The following is an 18,548-nucleotide window of genomic DNA, read 5'->3' as shown; positions in this document are numbered from 1 at the left end:
ACAACGGGTTGTCCGATTCATCTGAAAATTTCAGGGCAGATAGATCTTGACCTGATAAACAATTTTAACCCATGTCAGATTTGCTCTAAATGCTTTGGTTTTTGAGTTATAAGCCAAAAACTGCATTTTACCCCTATGTTCTATTTTTAGCCATGGCGGCCATCTTGGTTGGTTAGCCGGGTCACCGGACACAATTTTTAAACTAGATACCCTAATAATAATTTTGGCCATGTTTGGTTAAATTTGGCCAAGTAGTTTCAGAAGGAGAAGATTTTTGTAAAAGATAACCAAGATTTACGGAAAATGGTTAAAAATTGACTATAAAGGGCCATAACTCCTAAAGGGGTCAACTGACCATTTCGGTCATGTTGACTTATTTGTAAATCTTACTTTGCTGAACATAATTGCTGTTTACAGTTTATCTCTATCTTTAATAATATTCATGATAATAACCAAAAACAGCAAAATTTCCTTAAAATAACCAATTCAGAGGCAGCAACCTAACAATCAGTTGTCTGATTCATCTGAAAATTTCAGGGCAGATAGATGTTGACCTGATAAACCATTTAACCTCTGTCAGATTTGCTCTTAATGCTTTCGTTTTTGAGTTATAAGCCAAAAACTGATTTTACCCCAATGTATTATTTTTAGCCATGGTGGCCATCTTGGTTGGTTGGCTGGGTCACCGGACACAATTTTTAAACTAGATACCCCAATGATGACTGTTGCCAAGTTTGGTTCAATTTGGCCCAGTAGTTTCAGATGAGAAGATTTTTGTAAAAGATAACTTAGATTTACGAAACATTTTTAAAATTGACTATAAAGAGCCATAACTCCTAAAGGGGTGAACTGACCATTTCGGTCATGTTGACTTATTTGTAAATCTTACTTTGCTGAACATTTTTGCTGTTTACAGTTTATCTCTATCTATAATAATATTCATGATAATAACCAAAAACAGCAAAATGTCCTTAAAATTACCAGTTCAGGGGCAGCAACCTAAAAACGGATTGTCCGATTCATCTGAAAATTTTAGGGCAGATAGATCTTGACCTGATAAACAATTTTACCCCACGTCAGATTTGCTCTAAATGCTTTAGTTTTTGAGTTATAAGCTAAAAACTGCATTTTATCCCTATGTTCTATTTTAAGCCATGGCGGCCATGTTTTTTTGAAGAAATTGGAATTAAAACACAAACTTTATTCTAGATACCCTAGGAATCAATCAGATGAAGTTTGGTTTTAATTGGTTTAGTAGTTTCAGAGGAGAAGATCTTTGAAATAGTTTACGATGACGACGACGACGGACGGACGACGACGGACGCCAAGTGATGGCAAAAGCTCACATTTCCTTTTAGGAAAGGTGAGCTAAAAATACAGATTCCATTAAGTTTATTGTTTCAGTCAAACCCGTGTATAATGGTCACACTTTGGGTAGGAAAGACTCCTTAAATTGAGGTCAAGATACGTTTTAAACGTCAGAGGACAAGCAGAATGTGACCTGCTGAAACTTTGGTTTAAATGAGGCCTGTATACAAGGTTATAAAATTTGTTTACACCTATCTCAAGTGAGGAACCTGATGTTCAGTGGTCGTCGTTCACAGGTGTTTCCTATTTCTTAGTAGATTTATAGATCTTTGGTTGTTTTACACTAGTCATTTTAGGGCCCTTTAAAGATTGCCGTTCAGCAAGAGCTGCACTTGACATTATAATGGTTTACTTTTATACAAGAGGCTGTCACAACGACAGCAAACCGGATTTATTAATATTTATTTGTGTCCTGGCAATATCACAAGAACCATTACTAATGAATGGTGAAAGTGAAAATCGTCAATATCAAATTTGACCTCCATTTTGTGATCAGTATCAACATCTTAAAATTTGAAAAGCTTAGATTGAATGGTTCATGAGAAAATGCAACAACGTGAATGGAAACGCCATTTCATAAGAACCATAACTCCTGAACGGTAAAAATCAAAATCGTCATTATTGAACTTGACCTCTAATTTGCCATCAGTAACAACATATAAAAATTTCAAAAGCTTTGGTTGAATGGTTCATGAGAAAATGCACGGACACGACCGGAAACACCATTTTTAAATCTTTCAAGAACCATTACTCCTGAATGGTAAAAGTCCAAATCGTCATTATTGAACTTGACCTCTATTTTGTCATCAGTAACAACATATTAAAATTTGGGAAGCTTTGGTAAAACAGTTCACGCGTAAATGCACGGACAAGACTGGAAACACCATTTTTCAATCTTTCAAGAACCATAACTCCTGAACAGTAAAAGTCAAAATCGTCATTAATAAACTTGACCTCCATTTTGTCATCAGTAACAACATATTAAAATTTGGGAAGCTTAGGTAGAACAGTTCATGCGTAAATGCACGGACACGACTAGAAACTCCATTTTTCAATCTTTCAAGAACCACAACTCCTGAACGGTAAAAGTCAAAATCGCCATTATTGAACTTGACCTCCATTTTGTCATCAGTAACAACATATTAAAATTTGGGAAGCTTAGGTAGAACAGTTCATGCGTAAATGCACGGACACGACTGGAAACTCCATTTTTCAATCCTTCAAGAACCATAACTCCTGAACAGTAAAAGTCAAAATCGCCATTATTGAACTTGACCTTCATTTAGTTGTAAGTAACAACATATTAAAATTTTAAAAGCTTTGGTTGAACGGTTCATGAGTTAATGCACAGACATTTGATTGCCGCCCGCCCACCGTACATCCCCAAATTAATAACTGACATTTTTGTCACAAAAATCCGGTTAAAAATAGGACTCAAGTCTCATTGGCAATCAAACCAGATCTTGTATCTATTGAATTGCATCCATACCCTTGGTTTTAACAGGGATGATCTGAGCGGGATCATCCCAGTTCGAGTTTCTTTGTAACATTTTGGTGGGAATGTCAAATCCACTATAAAACTTTAATTATACGGAAAAGACTGTCCATCAAAATTCATGTAGAAAAAATCTAGTGTATATGCTTGGATTCGAACTCGAGAACTAAAGCATATCAAGCCACGACACATACCATATCACCAGGACGACTGGATACAAACTAACAGTAACTTAACATACTTAAAGGAAGCAAGATCTTTTTATAAGTGGGACGAGTTGGCAGACTTGGTGTGTCAGTGTTAGATCACTCTCTGGCTAGGGGCGATCTTACACTGACACACCAAGTCCTTGTGGGATAACTATTAAAGAAATGTTTTATTATCCTGCACACATTGACCATCCTCTGTTAACATGGGATAATGCCAATTTGCAATCTGATGTTGAGAATTTTATGATCTACAAGGATCCAAGAGAACAAAGCCTAGAAATTTGTACATAACTGAACTATAAAATGAGATCAAAGTCTGATTGAAGCTAGTCAAGTCCGACAGCTACACCTTGCATTCATGTCATATACTAAATAAAGTTGATTCATTGCTTACAAAACAGTGTCCACTGATCCATGAATTGAGGTCTAGTTCAGGAAAACCTGTACAACACAAAAAGAGCTTGCAAGGATCCCATATTCCAAATATAGCAAGTTTTATCAAGCAGTCCCTGTACCATGAAATTAAGTCGAGGATAATCAACATTCAAGACATAAACAACATTTGGCATCTACATACAAGGAACAAAGTACTAAGATATTTTACCTTCTGAAGTAGAGCTTTGTAAAAATACTTTCAAGCCATTGATGATGCATTTTGCTACTGTCTTCGTTGCCACAGGGACAATTATGACAAGATTTACAATACAAGAACCTTATTCATACATTGTTAGTCAAAATAAACTTATCACAGATGTCTTGCTTTTTTGTAATTTCGATAATGCAAGTATTGAAAATAAAATAGCAACACTTTAACATTAAAGCTGTTCCCTTGAAACAAACTTAAACACAAGCTAATACATGAAACTAAGCAAAAATTCCAAAGTCAATAGAGTATAACTTAGGGGGCAGGGCCAAATAACCTCCATGGTAATGAGATGACATTAATAATATAACTATACCAAATATCTTTAACTTGCCACTAGTGGTTCACCATTAACTAGACTTAATCACAAACTAATACATTGTTGTCGCTGCCGCTGGAAACAGCATACCCATGTCTTAGCTTTTCGACTTGTCAAGCGAGACAAAAAGGGTTGGAACTTTCCAACTTGTTCTTTCTGTTTTGATTCTTGCAATGGTCAATCAATGCAACAAGAATCAGCAGACAACTGTTACCAAGTGAGTGACAGACCTCTAGTGTCTTTAGAAATGCAAGCTTATTAACAGATATACATGACAAAATGAACACAACAGCAGCCCAAATTGACAATCAACAAACTCTGGTCTAGGCTAAATGCCAATTTTCATTTCTGAACATTTTTAGATGTGCAGGGGACTAAGTGGATTTGGTCAAGTTTTTTTTCAAGATATGTATCAAGTGAAGCCAAAGTACAAAAAGTAATATTTAATATTTTCAATTTTCCCTGACCAGGGACATTTATTCAAATTACAATATTTACACTATGTATTTTAAACTCTTGCTTTCTTGACAAGAGTAAACAGTTTTTTTTAAAACAAAGCAAAAGTTAAAAATCACATAGTTGTGTATACAACATTTTTTGTTAAAAAAGTTGACATGTCCATGATCGATGATATTCCATTGATTGATTGATGAGGGATGAGGATGAATCGATGAATTACCATTCTGTAAATAGAAATTAAATTTGTTCAAATTAAAATGTTCATACATTACCTTCAAGATCAACTGTTTCAGAAGTAGCTGCAAGTACTATCAAGAATAAATAACATCTGTTTTATATCATATCAAGGTCTTATTTGTGATTTTTGTAAATTTTCCCCAGAACATCAGAAAAGTTAAAAAGTTGTAAAATTTTTCACCAGTCCATCAATTAACCAGCAGAAATATTCTACATGCAGCTAAAATCTAGAACAAGTCGCACAACATTTTTTAGATTTTTTGTTCTGTAGCTCACTTTTTACAAGTGTTTAATTTCCTGATGCACTAGTTCTGAAATTGTCCTATAGCTTTTATTTTTCAATATTCAATTGAAATTTTAGTCATCTTTGACACTTTCTGGTTTCTGTGTTTTAGTTCTCATTGTTCTCTTCATTTTTTTGGGTATGCGTTTCATGTTCTTGTACAATGCATTTTATAAACTGAATGTGTCAACAAACAGATTGAAGGCAAATTTGAATATGAAACTGAAACAAACATGATTTTCTGTTTCTTGAGGTTAGTCTGCATCTATTTTTTTTTATATACATGAACTTGCTGATATCAGCATTACTCCATGAAAATGCATAACACCTCCACCACAATTGCCTTTTTTCTTACATTCTTTTCTTAAAAATATATAATTAATTATCTTGTGATAAAACCGTATCTAGCTATGTGCTTTATTTAGTTTTGCTGGCTATGCACACCTTTCATTTATACAGTGTTTTACACTGTTGTAAAATAACCCAGAATTCATTAAATAAAAAATTTGCCAACAAACCTGATAAAGCACACATCCAAATATGGTGGTAAACATAACATAATCACCGAAGAAGAGGCTTACAGAATCACATGTTAGTTTAACAGTAAATTTTGGAATACATTTCAAAAATGACAGAAAATTATATAGATTATACAATCAAAACATCTAAAATCTCTAGAAAACGTTCATCTAACAAAGGTGCTTGTTAATTTCTACCATCTGCATTTTCTAACTACGAATGGTTAGAAAATAAAACTTTTATAAAAAGGTGCACACTTTGTTAGAAGTATGAGAAATGAAAATACTTTACATTAAAAATGAGACCTATAAATTTCTTCATCGGTTGTATGGATGATAACCTCCTCCTCCGCCTCCTCGTGCACCTTTCTGTTGTTTACCATATTGACTTGTCTGTTGGCCTACAAAATATACATATGCTTTATCTTTTCTGCACTATTTTACCAGCTATCTCCTCCATTGGTATCCCAGTAAATGAGTGTTCATATACTATCAAATTCTTCTTATTGAACCTTACTAAAAATCTACCTGTGATTTCCAACAACTACATTGATCCATCCATAAAAGCTTAAATTTTTAAGCTTTTTAGTTTTTATTCTTGTATTCTGCCAGTCTGTATATCTTCAGAAGTCTGCTGTGTAACTAAAATGAACTTGGAACAACCCTAATACATTTTACTTACTATGATGAATAAATGACTGAAATGAGTCAGTTCTTAACACAAGCCCCTTCAAAATGCTCAAAATTTGTTACTTCTTTTTCCCCTTATAAATTAATATAATTCAATCCTCTACTTGTGTGCATTATTGCCAAGTCTCATCATCTTACTGGTGTTGCCAGCATGCCACATTTGAAATACAAGACCATTGGTAGATCTAAGCAAGAATGAGCTATAAGGTGTAATATACAACTGAAGGAAGCAGGTTTTAAATTGTCCATGTGTATTTATTCTGAAAGCACAACTCTTAAATTTCAGTTTACTTTGAATTCCTTTAAATTAAGAACTTTACATTCATTTACCTTTGAATTTCATGAAATATCCCCCCCCCCCCCAAAAAAAAAACCAACCCTGAATAATTTTGAAAACTCAGATGGCCCCATAATATGCATTTAATTGTATCTAAGGAATCAGTTAAAAGATATAAATAAAAGTTGCTCGATTAATAAACATGCAAATAAAAGCTAACCCATATGTTACAAAGTCGTCTGAAATAAGCTTATTATATATATGTTATCATTTTACAAAAAAATAACAAAAGACAAACAAGGTATATTCAAGTTTATTTAACACTTCTTTTAAAGACAACCTTAATCACAGACAGGTTTTCTTTTAAATAAAAGCTAAGAAAGTTTGACAGCCTATGTCAACCCTACTATCAGAAGAAACACACGTCAATATGAAACATGTGACCCCTTTCTCTTTGAACGTGTGGACAGAAAATGCAATTCCTCTTTCTTGAATAAACTAACTTCAATCTGTAACCCATGCAACTACATACAATCAGGTCACTACTAGTTACTGACACACTGAACAAGTTTAGACAACTGCTTTTTTGTCTTAATTATGTACAACACTGAATTTGACATCTTTATTGTATAACGTCCCACTTAATGAAATGAACAAGAGAAAATACAAAGTTAAATTGCAGAAGAAACTTGAAAATGTTGTCCACCATTGAACCCTTGTAAGATTTTAAGCTACTCTTGAGTGTTAGCATCACACATCCTCTACAGGAACATTAAACCAAATAAAGCAATGTGAACTGCAGCAACCTACCTTGATCATATCCCCAACTTCCATTGCCATAATCGTAGCCTACAAAAAGATGAGGATGCATCAAACCAAAGACTAGTCAAATTTGATGATGCCCCATATTTTTGGGCTCCAATATCGGTTACTCATACAAATGAACAACTCTGTAATTCAGTGTGATCTTGCTTATCACATTTTTTGTATTTCATTGCATTATTTGTTTTGTTTGTGTGTCCTTATTTCAAACTTAGTAATTGCTTAGGTACCATATTCTGAAAATATTTTTGTTTTTGTCCAATTTCTAATGCAAACATTGAGATTTTTTAACATTTTATATAATTCATCTAATTAAACCAAAACTTGAGTGAATATTTATATCAGATAGTTAACCTTGAAATTAATTATATTATGCATTAGGACAGTGTGACAAGTGTATATTTTTCATCAATATGTTACCTATTCAATTCTAGAACAGTGTCAGAATATGATATAAAAGCAATAAAAGATAAGTGTAAATATTACACAAGATTTTACCTCACAAGAAATCAACTGACTTGTACCATTGTGAGGTCACAAGTTTTGTAAAAATGTTATATTATGGCTTTATCCCTTCATGTCAATTCCCAATAAAATAAATCAATGATAAAATCCTTTACAAACATTGTGTATAAATATCATATCCAAAAACTATTATGTTTAATTTGATACAGATAAAGATTTCAAAACCCTTTTCACATAAAAATTTTAAAAAAACCAACAACCTTGAAAATGTTAATGCTAAACCCCTTATACTTTTGGAATAGTTTTCAGTCTGATGATAGATATTCTTAGGAATTTTTTACTTGCATACACTTATTCTAATTAGTCATTCCCTGCTCACAATATTTTTGATTTCAACAAGTTAGGACAAGAATTCTTAAAATAATACAGCTCATATATTTATGCAGTTACAAAATATATTTAATGTAACCAAACTATCAAATCTGAAAGAAGTTAACAATTTTGATAACAGGTTAGTTTATTTCTGCATATTTGACATAACTTCAGTAGGTTTCTTTGATCAATATAAAATGATGAAAAAGGTCATCTCATCAAAACCTAGATGAAATTATGTCAAATAAACAAGGTCACAATAATTAAGACTTCCATCCTAAATTATATTTTATCCAATGAAGAGAACTTCGAGTTCTTTTGAAATATTGATCTGCCAACAAAAGTGTTTAAGACTGCCAAGTATAAAGCAAAGCTGACACACTAACACCATTCAGATTATTTTTAATATCATTACATAGTTATTGATTTTGGATTATTTTAAGACAAGAGGCTGTCACAACGACAGCAAACCGGATTTATTAATATTTATTTGTGTCCTGGCAATATCACAAGAACCATTACTGATGAATGGTGAAAGTGAAAATCGTCAATATCAAATTTGACCTCCATTTTGTCATCAGTATCAACATCTTAAAATTTGAAAAGCTTAGATTGAATGGTTCATTAGTAAATGCAACAACGTGAATGGAAACGCCATTTCACAATCTTTCAAGAACCATAACTCCTGAACAGTAAAAGTCAAAATCGTCATAATTGAACTTGACTTTTAATTTGCCATCAGTAACAACATATAAAAATTTCAAAAGCTTTGGTTGAATGGTTCATGAGAAAATGCACGGACACGACTGGAAACACCATTTTTCAATCTTTCAAGAACCATAACTCCTGAACGGTAAAAGTCAAAATCGTCATTATTGAACTTGACCTCCATTTTGTCTTCAGTAACAACATATTAAAATTTGGGAAGCTTAGGTAGAACAGTTCATGCGTAAATGCACGGACACGACTGGAAACTCCATTTTTCAATCTTTCAAGAACCATAACTCCTGAACGGTAAAAGTCAAAATCGCCATTATTGAATTTGACCTCCATTTTGTCTTCAGTAACAACATATTAAAATTTGGGAAGCTTAGGTAGAACAGTTCATGCGTAAATGCACGGACACGACTGTAAACTCCATTTTTCAATCTTTCAAGAACCATAACTCCTGAACGGTAAAAGTCAAAATCGCCATTATTGAACTTGACCTTCATTTAGTTGTCAGTAACAACATATTAAAATTTTAAAAGCTTTGGTTGAACGGTTCATGAGTTAATGCACGGACAACATTTGATTCCCGCCCGCACCGCCCGACCGACCGCCCGCCCGCCGTACATCCCCAAATCAATAACCGACATTTTTGTCACAAAAATCCGGTTAATAAAAGCAGATTTTTTATTGGAAAGAAACTTGACAAGCAGGAGGATGAAAGTCATACATTCATTATGACCTTAACAATAAAACAAACAAAAACTGTAAATTTATTATGATTTTGTCTGAATCTTACCTCCATAACCTCCATATCCACCATAATAACTCTGGTCATATCCTCCCCATCCGTATCCGTAATTATTGTAGTAATTGCTGTCATAATTACCATATCCACCATAATTGTAGGCAGGGTAAGCACCTCCTTGGTTTCCATAGTAACCTTGGTTGTACCCTGCAATTTACCCATTCATCATTCATAATGTTAAATGCAGAAATTCAATACAATGTGATGTTTGTTTTTGTCATGGTGTGTGCATTATCCAATTTAAGAGTATTCCTCTACAGGCACGATGAAAATAAGTTAAAAACATTTATTAAGCAGAAAACAAATCAATAGCAAAAACATAAAGCTAATAATTGCAAAATTTCTTTGTTTTCAGGTATATTTTGTTGCATTCATACTGAGAATTATTGAAGTTTATTATAAAACATACTAAATAAGAATGCTAATCGTTTTGTCAAAATTGCATGAAGATGAATGTTTGGTAATGGGTACATACCACTTTATCAACCTTAATCATACAATTAATTATCAAGGTTGTGAATTACCACAAGTTTGAAACAAAATTAGGCACGAACTATTCTAGTGTTGTAATTTTAAAGGAAAATTATAATCTTAATGCACCATAAAGTCCTCATATTCTATTCCCCTAGAAAAGTCTCACAATGAACTTGGGCAAACAATTTCTAATTGAGATAAGATTTATTTGTTGGTGATGGGCTACAAAGAACAATTGGACCCATTTCTTCATTAATTTGACACCAACCTCCTCCACGACCCCTACCTCCTCTTCTCCATCAAAGAACCCACCACGTCCTCCTCGTTTGCTTTGATTTGTGGGGTGTGGCTTTCTTTACATCAAACTACAAATTTGAAAAACACACTTTACTATATAAATCTTAACCTGATTTTCATATTCTATAAACACTTTAGTTTTTACCATTTACAAGGGTATTCTTTACTCAGTCTGAGAAGTTCCATAGTAGTAATTACACTTTACAACACCTGTTAAAAGCAAAAAAGAGCAAGAACTTGTTAAATCATTAACAAAAATGTAAATAAACTTGATCAAAGTGATCTGTTACATTAATCTAGTAAGATTGTTTACACTTTTGTTTGCAGAGCTTGAACAGTTTTTCTTTCATATGGTTTGATACCTGCCCTCAACTGTTTCGGCTCCTTTGCATCCACTCAAATCCTGCATCCCGCTGGAAGTGGAACAAAAGGAGGGTCAGACATAGTCATCATAGTAATAATAACATTTTTTCCCAGCACTTTAGCCAACAACCACTGTTATTTTTATCTTTTCTTGTTAACTGTTAAGTATCTATATATGAATATATATTTCTAGCAAGGTTTGTACTTCTCATGTGAAAGCGTCTTTAACCTTACAATTCAATATCAGTAAATGTTCCAATAAATGTTCACTGACAGAAATCATAAATAAAACAATACTTTAGCTGAAAATTGAAAAGACTGAAAAATAGAATTTGTTAAAACAGTAAAAAATCATTAAATGTATCCAGATCTAAACAGACATCAAGATGCATTAAACGAAAATGCAGTGTATTCACTAATGATGCATACAGACCTATTTATGATCAATGAATGGGAAACATATCTGGAAGACCTCAGGTTAAACTTGCAAAACAAGTAGTCCAAATCCAGAGGATTGTAAACTTCCTGTGGGCCTGTGAAAATTGTTTTACAAAAAAATCTGTAAAGTTTATGGTCAAAAATGTTACTGAAGGATGTGAATAGCCATATAATAGAGACAAATTAACATGAAATAAAATCTCAATTTACTTTCTATCCGAGAATAACAACAAGATACAAGCAAACTTCTATACAAATTGCATGTATTGAATGCTGCTTTTTAATATGTTGCTCATGCTCATCTTGATTTTGCAGATTAACGAAAAATCATTGAAAAAACATTACTGATCGACAACTTGTTGGGCTATGTACTATAAAATAAAATTTCACTCTCAACATGACTGTATAAACTGATGTGTAAAAATTTCTTTTCTGGACAACTTTAAATTCAAAACAAAAGGAAACTGTTGGCAAATTTGTCTTTTTTAATTTCAAATTTTTTGATTTTCAAAAATGGTGTTGAATGGTTTGGGAACAAGAAGCAACCACTAAATTCATTGAGATTTGTGAATAAAGAAAATATAATTTAAAACTTAAAAATATTGCATCATTTGTGAATCCACTGCATTATTTGGAGCAATTTTATGGCAGCACAGAATCCAACATACCTCTTGAGAGCCCATTTTATGTGCTGTTTCATTTAATACTTTCTCTACAGCCTTTTCAGAATCAAATTCAACAAACACAAAGCCTCGTCTTTGGTCCTTTTGTTTATCAAATGGCAATTCCACTTTCTCTACCTATAAATACATTTCATAACACTTATAAATACCCAACATATACAAAAGAATGTTTATAGTTTTGATAGACCTTAAACAAAATATAAAACAAGTTTAAATTGTTACTGCTTTGGGTCTTTTTTTCAGACATGTGCACACCACTAATAATTATTGTGAGAACATTTGGTCTTTTACAAGAACATTTGATCAATCTGATTTTAATTTCTAGAATAAATTTCACTTCTTTCTCAAATTGAAGATAGTTATCCACAGCCATTATTCATAAAAACAAACTTCGTGTGCACTTCTAAATGTTAAGAGCATGGAGTTTTTTTGAAATTCACTACCCAAAATCTCCCCCCCCCCCCATATGTAAATGAAATAAAATCTCTTGAAAAAAATGACAATATATTTCACCAAGAGCTTACCTTTCCAAATTTGGAGAAATATTCTTTAATTTCACTTTCTTCTGTGCTTGGATCACATTTTCCAACAAATATTTTCTTTACCACTTCTCTTCTTGGATTTGCTTTTTTTGGGTCTATTGTTCTTCCATTTAATTTGTGTTCTTTCTCTTCTAAAACCTAAACAAATAAATGCCATTTAATATCTAAGCAAGGACAAATCTTTCAAGTATATTTTAACTATTTACTAATAATCTCGAGATGAACACGGTATAAAAAACCATTGGAACAACAACCAACAGCTCTTCCTTATTTTGGAAAATGAAATTTTAAGTACAAAATAGTTCTGTACATACACTCGCCATAACTATGTATTAAAGCTTCATATTTCTATTTCAAAAAAATGTTATTTATACTTTTTTTCTCTGGTTTAAAATACAGATCAAATACTCTGTAAATATTCTCATGTTTAACAAGTCTTTGCTTTATAATGGAATTATACTAATTGTCAAAGAATGTTTATATTCAATCACTTTCAAATATTCATGTTCAAAAAATATTATTGAAACACGTACCTTGTCCACTACAGATGCTAATTTAAATACAACAAAACCAAATCCTCTTGATCTTTTTGTTTCAATTTCTGTCTTTAATGTGCAGTTTTCCACTTCTCCATATTTACAAAAATAGTCTTTCAGATCCTCTGAAAAAATATTTAGGACAATGACATTATGAAAAAGAACATTTGTTGAAAAAGCTAGAAAATTGTGCAGAAAATAATATTCAATACTAAAAATAGTGAAGACTACCAGTAAAGCTATTTCATGCGGATTAATCAGTCAATATTTTTTATTTTTTTCTTGCTACCAAAATAGGATGGCAGGCACTATTATTGGCACCCTTTTCTCCACATCAAAACTAACAAGACAACAGTAATAAAATATTTAATAGACCAATAAAGGGCAATACAAATTGTGTCTGTCTTGTACAAGTCTAAAAGATGATTTTTTTCCAAATAGTTATAAAACAAATGGAGGCGGACTTAATAGAATTATTTACATTTTAGATTCTATTTGATAAATGCAACTTTCCATTGAATAACTGTTATGACAGAAGATCAAAGTTTCACTAAAAAGACATTTAAAAGGTCTACTGTGTACATATTTTTTTTTAACCCTTTCAACGCTACACAAAAAAATAGAAAAATGGCTGCTGCTGCTGCATTTTTTTTTATTTCATTCATTAGAACAGTATTTTCCTTTTCAGACTGCTGTATCTTTTTTATTATATGAGATACAGAGAAATTTATTGCATGAAAAATGCTCAGGAGAGCATGAACTGTAATGTTAGGCAATTATTTTACTGAAATTTTTATCAGGTTACCTGCGTTTTCAGGTAATTAACAGGTAAAAAGGTGTAATTTATTACATTTGTGTTGAATTTTGAATAAAAACTACTTTTAGTCTTCATTTATTTTGTTGTTTTATCTGCCATATTGTAAAGAAGACACCAGTTGCCCGATTCCGTAGCGTATTGTACCATACATAACGTTTTATGTAATCGTGGCACAAATAAATAGCTCCGTCCTAAAAAATTTCAGTCAACCTCCGTTTTCCCCCCTTTTTCTACGTCTCGTAATGATCGATCAAATCATATTTCCCACACGAATTTAATGTAATAAACACATTGAGATAACAAGAAACCTTTTAACTAATCCTCGTTGATAGTTTCGCCAAGGAAATGCTGAAATTTTTCCATATTTACAGCTTCGTTTCCGATTTTCGCCATTTGCATTTATCAAAATATTTGTTTTTATTTTCCTTCTATTTTCCTTCTACTGCATGATTTTACTATAAAAATTGTCGGATTTCAAGCGCAAATGAGATCTTGCATATCCTAGATTCAAACGATGAAAAATTAGAGAGAACCCGAATGAAAACCGAATGGTTTATGAGTCCTAATGAAAAATCCTTTTTCATCGCGGCATATGCCGCGAATAGCAGTGGCGAACGGCATACGTCATCGCGGCATATGCCGTGTATAGCGTTGAAAGGGTTAACATAATTGTACTTACTTTGTGTAGTTTCCCAGCTCAGATTACCAACAAACAATTTTCTGAAAGAGATGAAATCAGATGTAATAACCAAGTTCCAATGTCACCAATTTGATGTACAAAATAAATCGATGACGACGATACCAATGTGATACCAATATACGACCAAAAAATTTGTAATTTTTGCGGTCGTATAAAAAAATTCTTCTGTCTCTATAACACATATATTCACTATTTACATTTGCCTTTTCCAATTTTTTTTTTAAATTGTGCAATATCGACAGAAAGCAGTGCCCATTCTAAACAGGAGATCACTGACAATTTTCTTGCGCTTATTTTGTACTTGTCAGACATCCGTACATATATACACTTTCGTGTGCCTTACTATGATCAACATTTCCGAGTCCAGATAATCCACTTTTTCCAACATACACAATGCATTCTACTTTCAATCTCTGAAAGGATGCCAGAAGTTTGACATCTTAAAATATTTCAACCAATCAATATTGATTTCCATTCACTAAGATCTTGTTCATACCCAAGATCCTAGTGACCGGAAATCAACATTGTTTGGTTGTTAGGGTATGGGTAGGTAGGTCAATTATTTTTATTTTATTCCTTGATACGGTTTTCTATATTGAATTTGTACAAAATTCAACAAGTAAGGCTCAAGTCAAGAAAAGTGGGGTATTTCCTGTATTCCAATTCAGTGAACACCCCAGTTTTCTGGTGTTGAAAAAAACAGTATACAGGGACCTCCTTATTTTCCTGTTCATTTAATGTAATGAAATCTTCAAAAGCACACATTCTACTTGTGATAACAATGCTTAATAATAGCAAGTGTTTTTTAAGTCAAAAAATCAAGCTTTATTTCAAGTCTAATTTGATGCATAACTCGCAACAAAACAATTTCTTTGTTCACCAATTCATACTTGATCATCATTATGAGATGACAAAAAGATACATGTATGTTAATCACTTGGGAATTAATATTCAATGAATAAAAATTTTCAATACAAGTGAACATAATTCAGTTATGTTCAGTTACATCTGCAGGATCATGCAGCTTGATTCAATCGATTCCTAAACAAAGATTTGTATGTTTTTTTCAATTCTAGAAGAAACAAGGCTTCACTTTATATTCATGTTTTGTATTTCCTAAAATACTTTCACAAGTATTTACGAATTCTACAGATGCAGTTATATAGACAATAACTGTTTAGTGTCTTTAAATATCAGCTGTATTTGTACGAGGCTAGGAACAAGGTGTATGCGAGCTTTTAGCGAGCTACTACACCTGTTTCGAGCTGAGTACAAATACAGCTGATATTTAAAGACACTAAACAGTTATTGTCTTTATCCTGCAATTAATTCGGTAAATTGTTTGTGTTTTAAAAGGCACAAAAACTAACATATTTAGTATTTTTTTTAGATTTGTAATCCTTTGAGGCCTGCGTAGTAATATCCTAATCACACATTACACTGAAGACGGGTTCGCAAAAAAAAAAGAATCTTGAATGGTCAACAATAAAACATCGCTCAAGGTGAATAATTATCTATTTTAACATCACAACTAATTTCAACAGTAAAAACAAATAACAAAACATTGTCAAATTTGAAACAGAAGTGTACGAGTTGTCCTACGCTTCAGACTTAAAATTCAATAAACATGCATGCTGAAATTGACATGGTTGATTTTGTAACACAATCATACACATTCAAGTTTTGAAATCGACAATTGTCATCATCATTAGAATGCAACTGGAATACACATTCTGAGGTCACACAGGTTCAAACAATACTCAGTCCGGCAGAAGGCGGAGCTTTAAAGCGATTATCTGTATAGTATACAGATACAGCATAGCGATATCTGTAGGGCTGTATCTGTATAGTAGGACACCCAATTGCAGGATAAAAAGTTAAAACGTGCCCTTTTGAAATTTTCATGCAATGTTTACAGGTAACTTCTTATCACTTGTGACATTAGCAAGTCAAAAATCCATTTAAGTAACAATGTTGGTCTAGTCTTCTCAGTACCTATTCGTTTGAAAACCTGGTAACGGGCTACAATGGGTAGTGACAGGCTTTGTATGCTCCATGTGCATAGGAATGACACAGTTGACAAAGAACGTGTGTTGAAGCTTTTCGATAGTACAGGTCACAGAAGAATCAAGAAAGTTTTGGTCGACCAACAGAGATGAACTGTAATATTGAATTTTGTTTTGTTACTTACTATGCTAGCTAATAAAAAAAAAACGCATTTCTAAAGCTACGGTTCCGCAGCTAATAAATACATTGACCTCTCCCAAAGTAATGCTGAAATAAACTTTTTCCGTTTCACAATGTTTCAGACACCCAAAAACCCCCTTAAAAAAAAAGTTCCCTCGCTCAGCTTGGCGATTTTTTTTTAAATATGATATACAATTTAAACAATATAAAATCTATTGAGAAATCATCTTGAAATGGGTTTTTCTGCTTCATAATTTAGGATCATAATAACTGGACCAATATAGCCTTGTTTAACTTTAGAATTTCAAACAAACCGGTATATAATCTCATCTTCAAGCAATTGTTACGTATCAATATAAATCTGTATAAATATGTATTCTGTATGACGTCACATGTGTAAACTTGCGTGAATTTTCACCGAAGTATTTGAATAAAATTTCGACATTAGGTTTTGTCTCTTGATTCATGAAACATTAATTTTGAAAGACTATCGATGAACAGTGGCAGATAAAGACGTGAACCTAGTTTATTACATACAAAATGTTTAAAGAACAATGCGGCGGCTTTTTTACCTGTCGTCTTCATCTTCAGGATTTCCTCCTTCGGCCTGATCTCCACCTCCAGATTCGTCTCCTTCCATTGGTTCTACTGCGTTTTCTGTGAACTCCTCGCCATTTTGTTGTTCAATCTGCTCAGCTACAGGAGTTTCTTCTTCTGCCATTTTTAAAATTGTTCTTTCTTTACACAGGACGACTTCTTCGCACAAAGGACTCCAACAAAATGGCTGCACCAAAGCGTGGTCGGCTGAAATATTGACTTCTGATTGGTCAATAGAAAATTGTATCAATGCACATATTTATTTCATTTTTATTTTTCAATTCCTTCTAAAAAAAAAACAATGCTAGTATTTTATAAGAAAATTATAGTTTCCATTTAATTATGTGATTCTTCTATTTTAATAATATTTAAAATGTTGATCTCCGGTGATTTCCGGAAAAAAACGAGCCAGTATATTTTCGCCCTACATCTTATCGTCCCTACGAAATCACATACAGACTATATCTTTGACCTTATAAGATAAGTATTATGTCCCAAAGCCTTGACTCCATAGAAATCAGCACTTCGAAACTATGTTATTTTGGCACTAAGGTCTGAATTTAAAAGGATAACAAGACACTTCGACACTAAGACAAATCGACATAGAGACAATTCGGCACAAAGGAAATTCGGCACAGAGACATTTCGACACACAGACAATTCGACAATGACACTTTACGACAAAAAGACAATTCGGCACCTAATACGAAACAAAATAGACACCATCTAGCCCATTTCGTGACCAAGACAATTCGACAATTTTAAAACTAAAATAAAATATGCAATACTAAATTTGATGTTGTCTAATTAAATATCATTTGATTAAATCACAATTGATTGAAAAAATGTTAATGGTTTGAAAGCTAATAAATGAAATAAACACAAGATTTGTGTTATCTTCATGAGATGCGGCCGATTTGTCTTGATGCGAATTGTCTAGAATTCCGTTAAAACTACTTATTTGGGCTCTTCATTCGAAAAAATATTTTATTTTTGATTCGGCATAGCATAAAACATACTAACATGAGCGCCAGTGATCTTTTTACCGAATACAAAACCGTATACAAAACAAAGTAAAACAAAGCATCATTTACAAAGCCAAGCAACAATCATTTTTTATCTTCAGATTTCTGTAGTCGGGATTCTACTTCGTCAAAATTATCTCCCCATATAGTACTGCAACCAGAGTTCATTTTTTAAAACTTTAATGGTCCGGAAGAACACACACCTAAATTATATAT

At 32.6% G+C, this 18,548-nt stretch overlaps 1 protein-coding gene and 1 pseudogene across 5 annotated transcripts; both read right to left on the bottom strand.

Annotated features, from left to right (window-relative positions):
• Positions 1-4,476: 4,476 nt before the first annotated feature.
• Positions 4,477-9,820, bottom strand: LOC139504745 (uncharacterized). Of its 5 annotated transcripts, none has more exons than XM_071294728.1 (4): positions 9,665-9,820; positions 7,309-7,347; positions 5,824-5,932; positions 4,477-4,717 (listed from the first exon to the last, which is right to left on the bottom strand). In XM_071294728.1, the coding sequence occupies exons 1-3, from the start codon at positions 9,800-9,802 to the stop codon at positions 5,825-5,827; spliced, it is 285 nt and encodes a 94-aa protein (XP_071150829.1). In that variant the 5' UTR covers positions 9,803-9,820; the 3' UTR covers positions 4,477-4,717; position 5,824. The 5 variants fall into 5 exon arrangements, with proteins under 5 accessions (XP_071150829.1, XP_071150827.1, XP_071150825.1 ...); XM_071294726.1 differs by having other exon boundaries at positions 5,838-5,932; XM_071294724.1 differs by having other exon boundaries at positions 5,873-5,932.
• Positions 9,821-9,864: 44 nt separating this feature from the next.
• LOC139504746 (heterogeneous nuclear ribonucleoprotein A/B-like) lies at positions 9,865-17,518 on the bottom strand (annotated as a pseudogene).
• Positions 17,519-18,548: the final 1,030 nt, after the last annotated feature.

The sequence above is a fragment of the Mytilus edulis genome, unplaced genomic scaffold, assembly GCF_963676685.1.
Source record: "Mytilus edulis unplaced genomic scaffold, xbMytEdul2.2 SCAFFOLD_1030, whole genome shotgun sequence".
In the NCBI taxonomy this organism is placed as follows: Eukaryota; Metazoa; Mollusca; class Bivalvia; order Mytilida; family Mytilidae; genus Mytilus; species Mytilus edulis.
The sequence above is the reverse complement of the archived record's forward strand: the minus strand, read 5'-3'. Positions and strand labels throughout refer to the sequence as shown.

Bases quoted from the DNA above. Each gene is read 5' to 3' on its own strand.
- LOC139504745 (XM_071294724.1), bottom strand. From the start codon at position 9,802: ATGGAAACCAAGGAGGTGCTTACCCTGCCTACAATTATGGTGGATATG. The intron at 7,348-9,664 runs GTAAGATTCAGA...ATCTTTTTGTAG, and splicing joins TGGATATGGAGGTTATGGAG to GCTACGATTATGGCAATGGA. The intron at 5,933-7,308 runs GTAGGTTGCTGC...TATATTTTGTAG, and splicing joins AAGTTGGGGATATGATCAAG to GCCAACAGACAAGTCAATAT.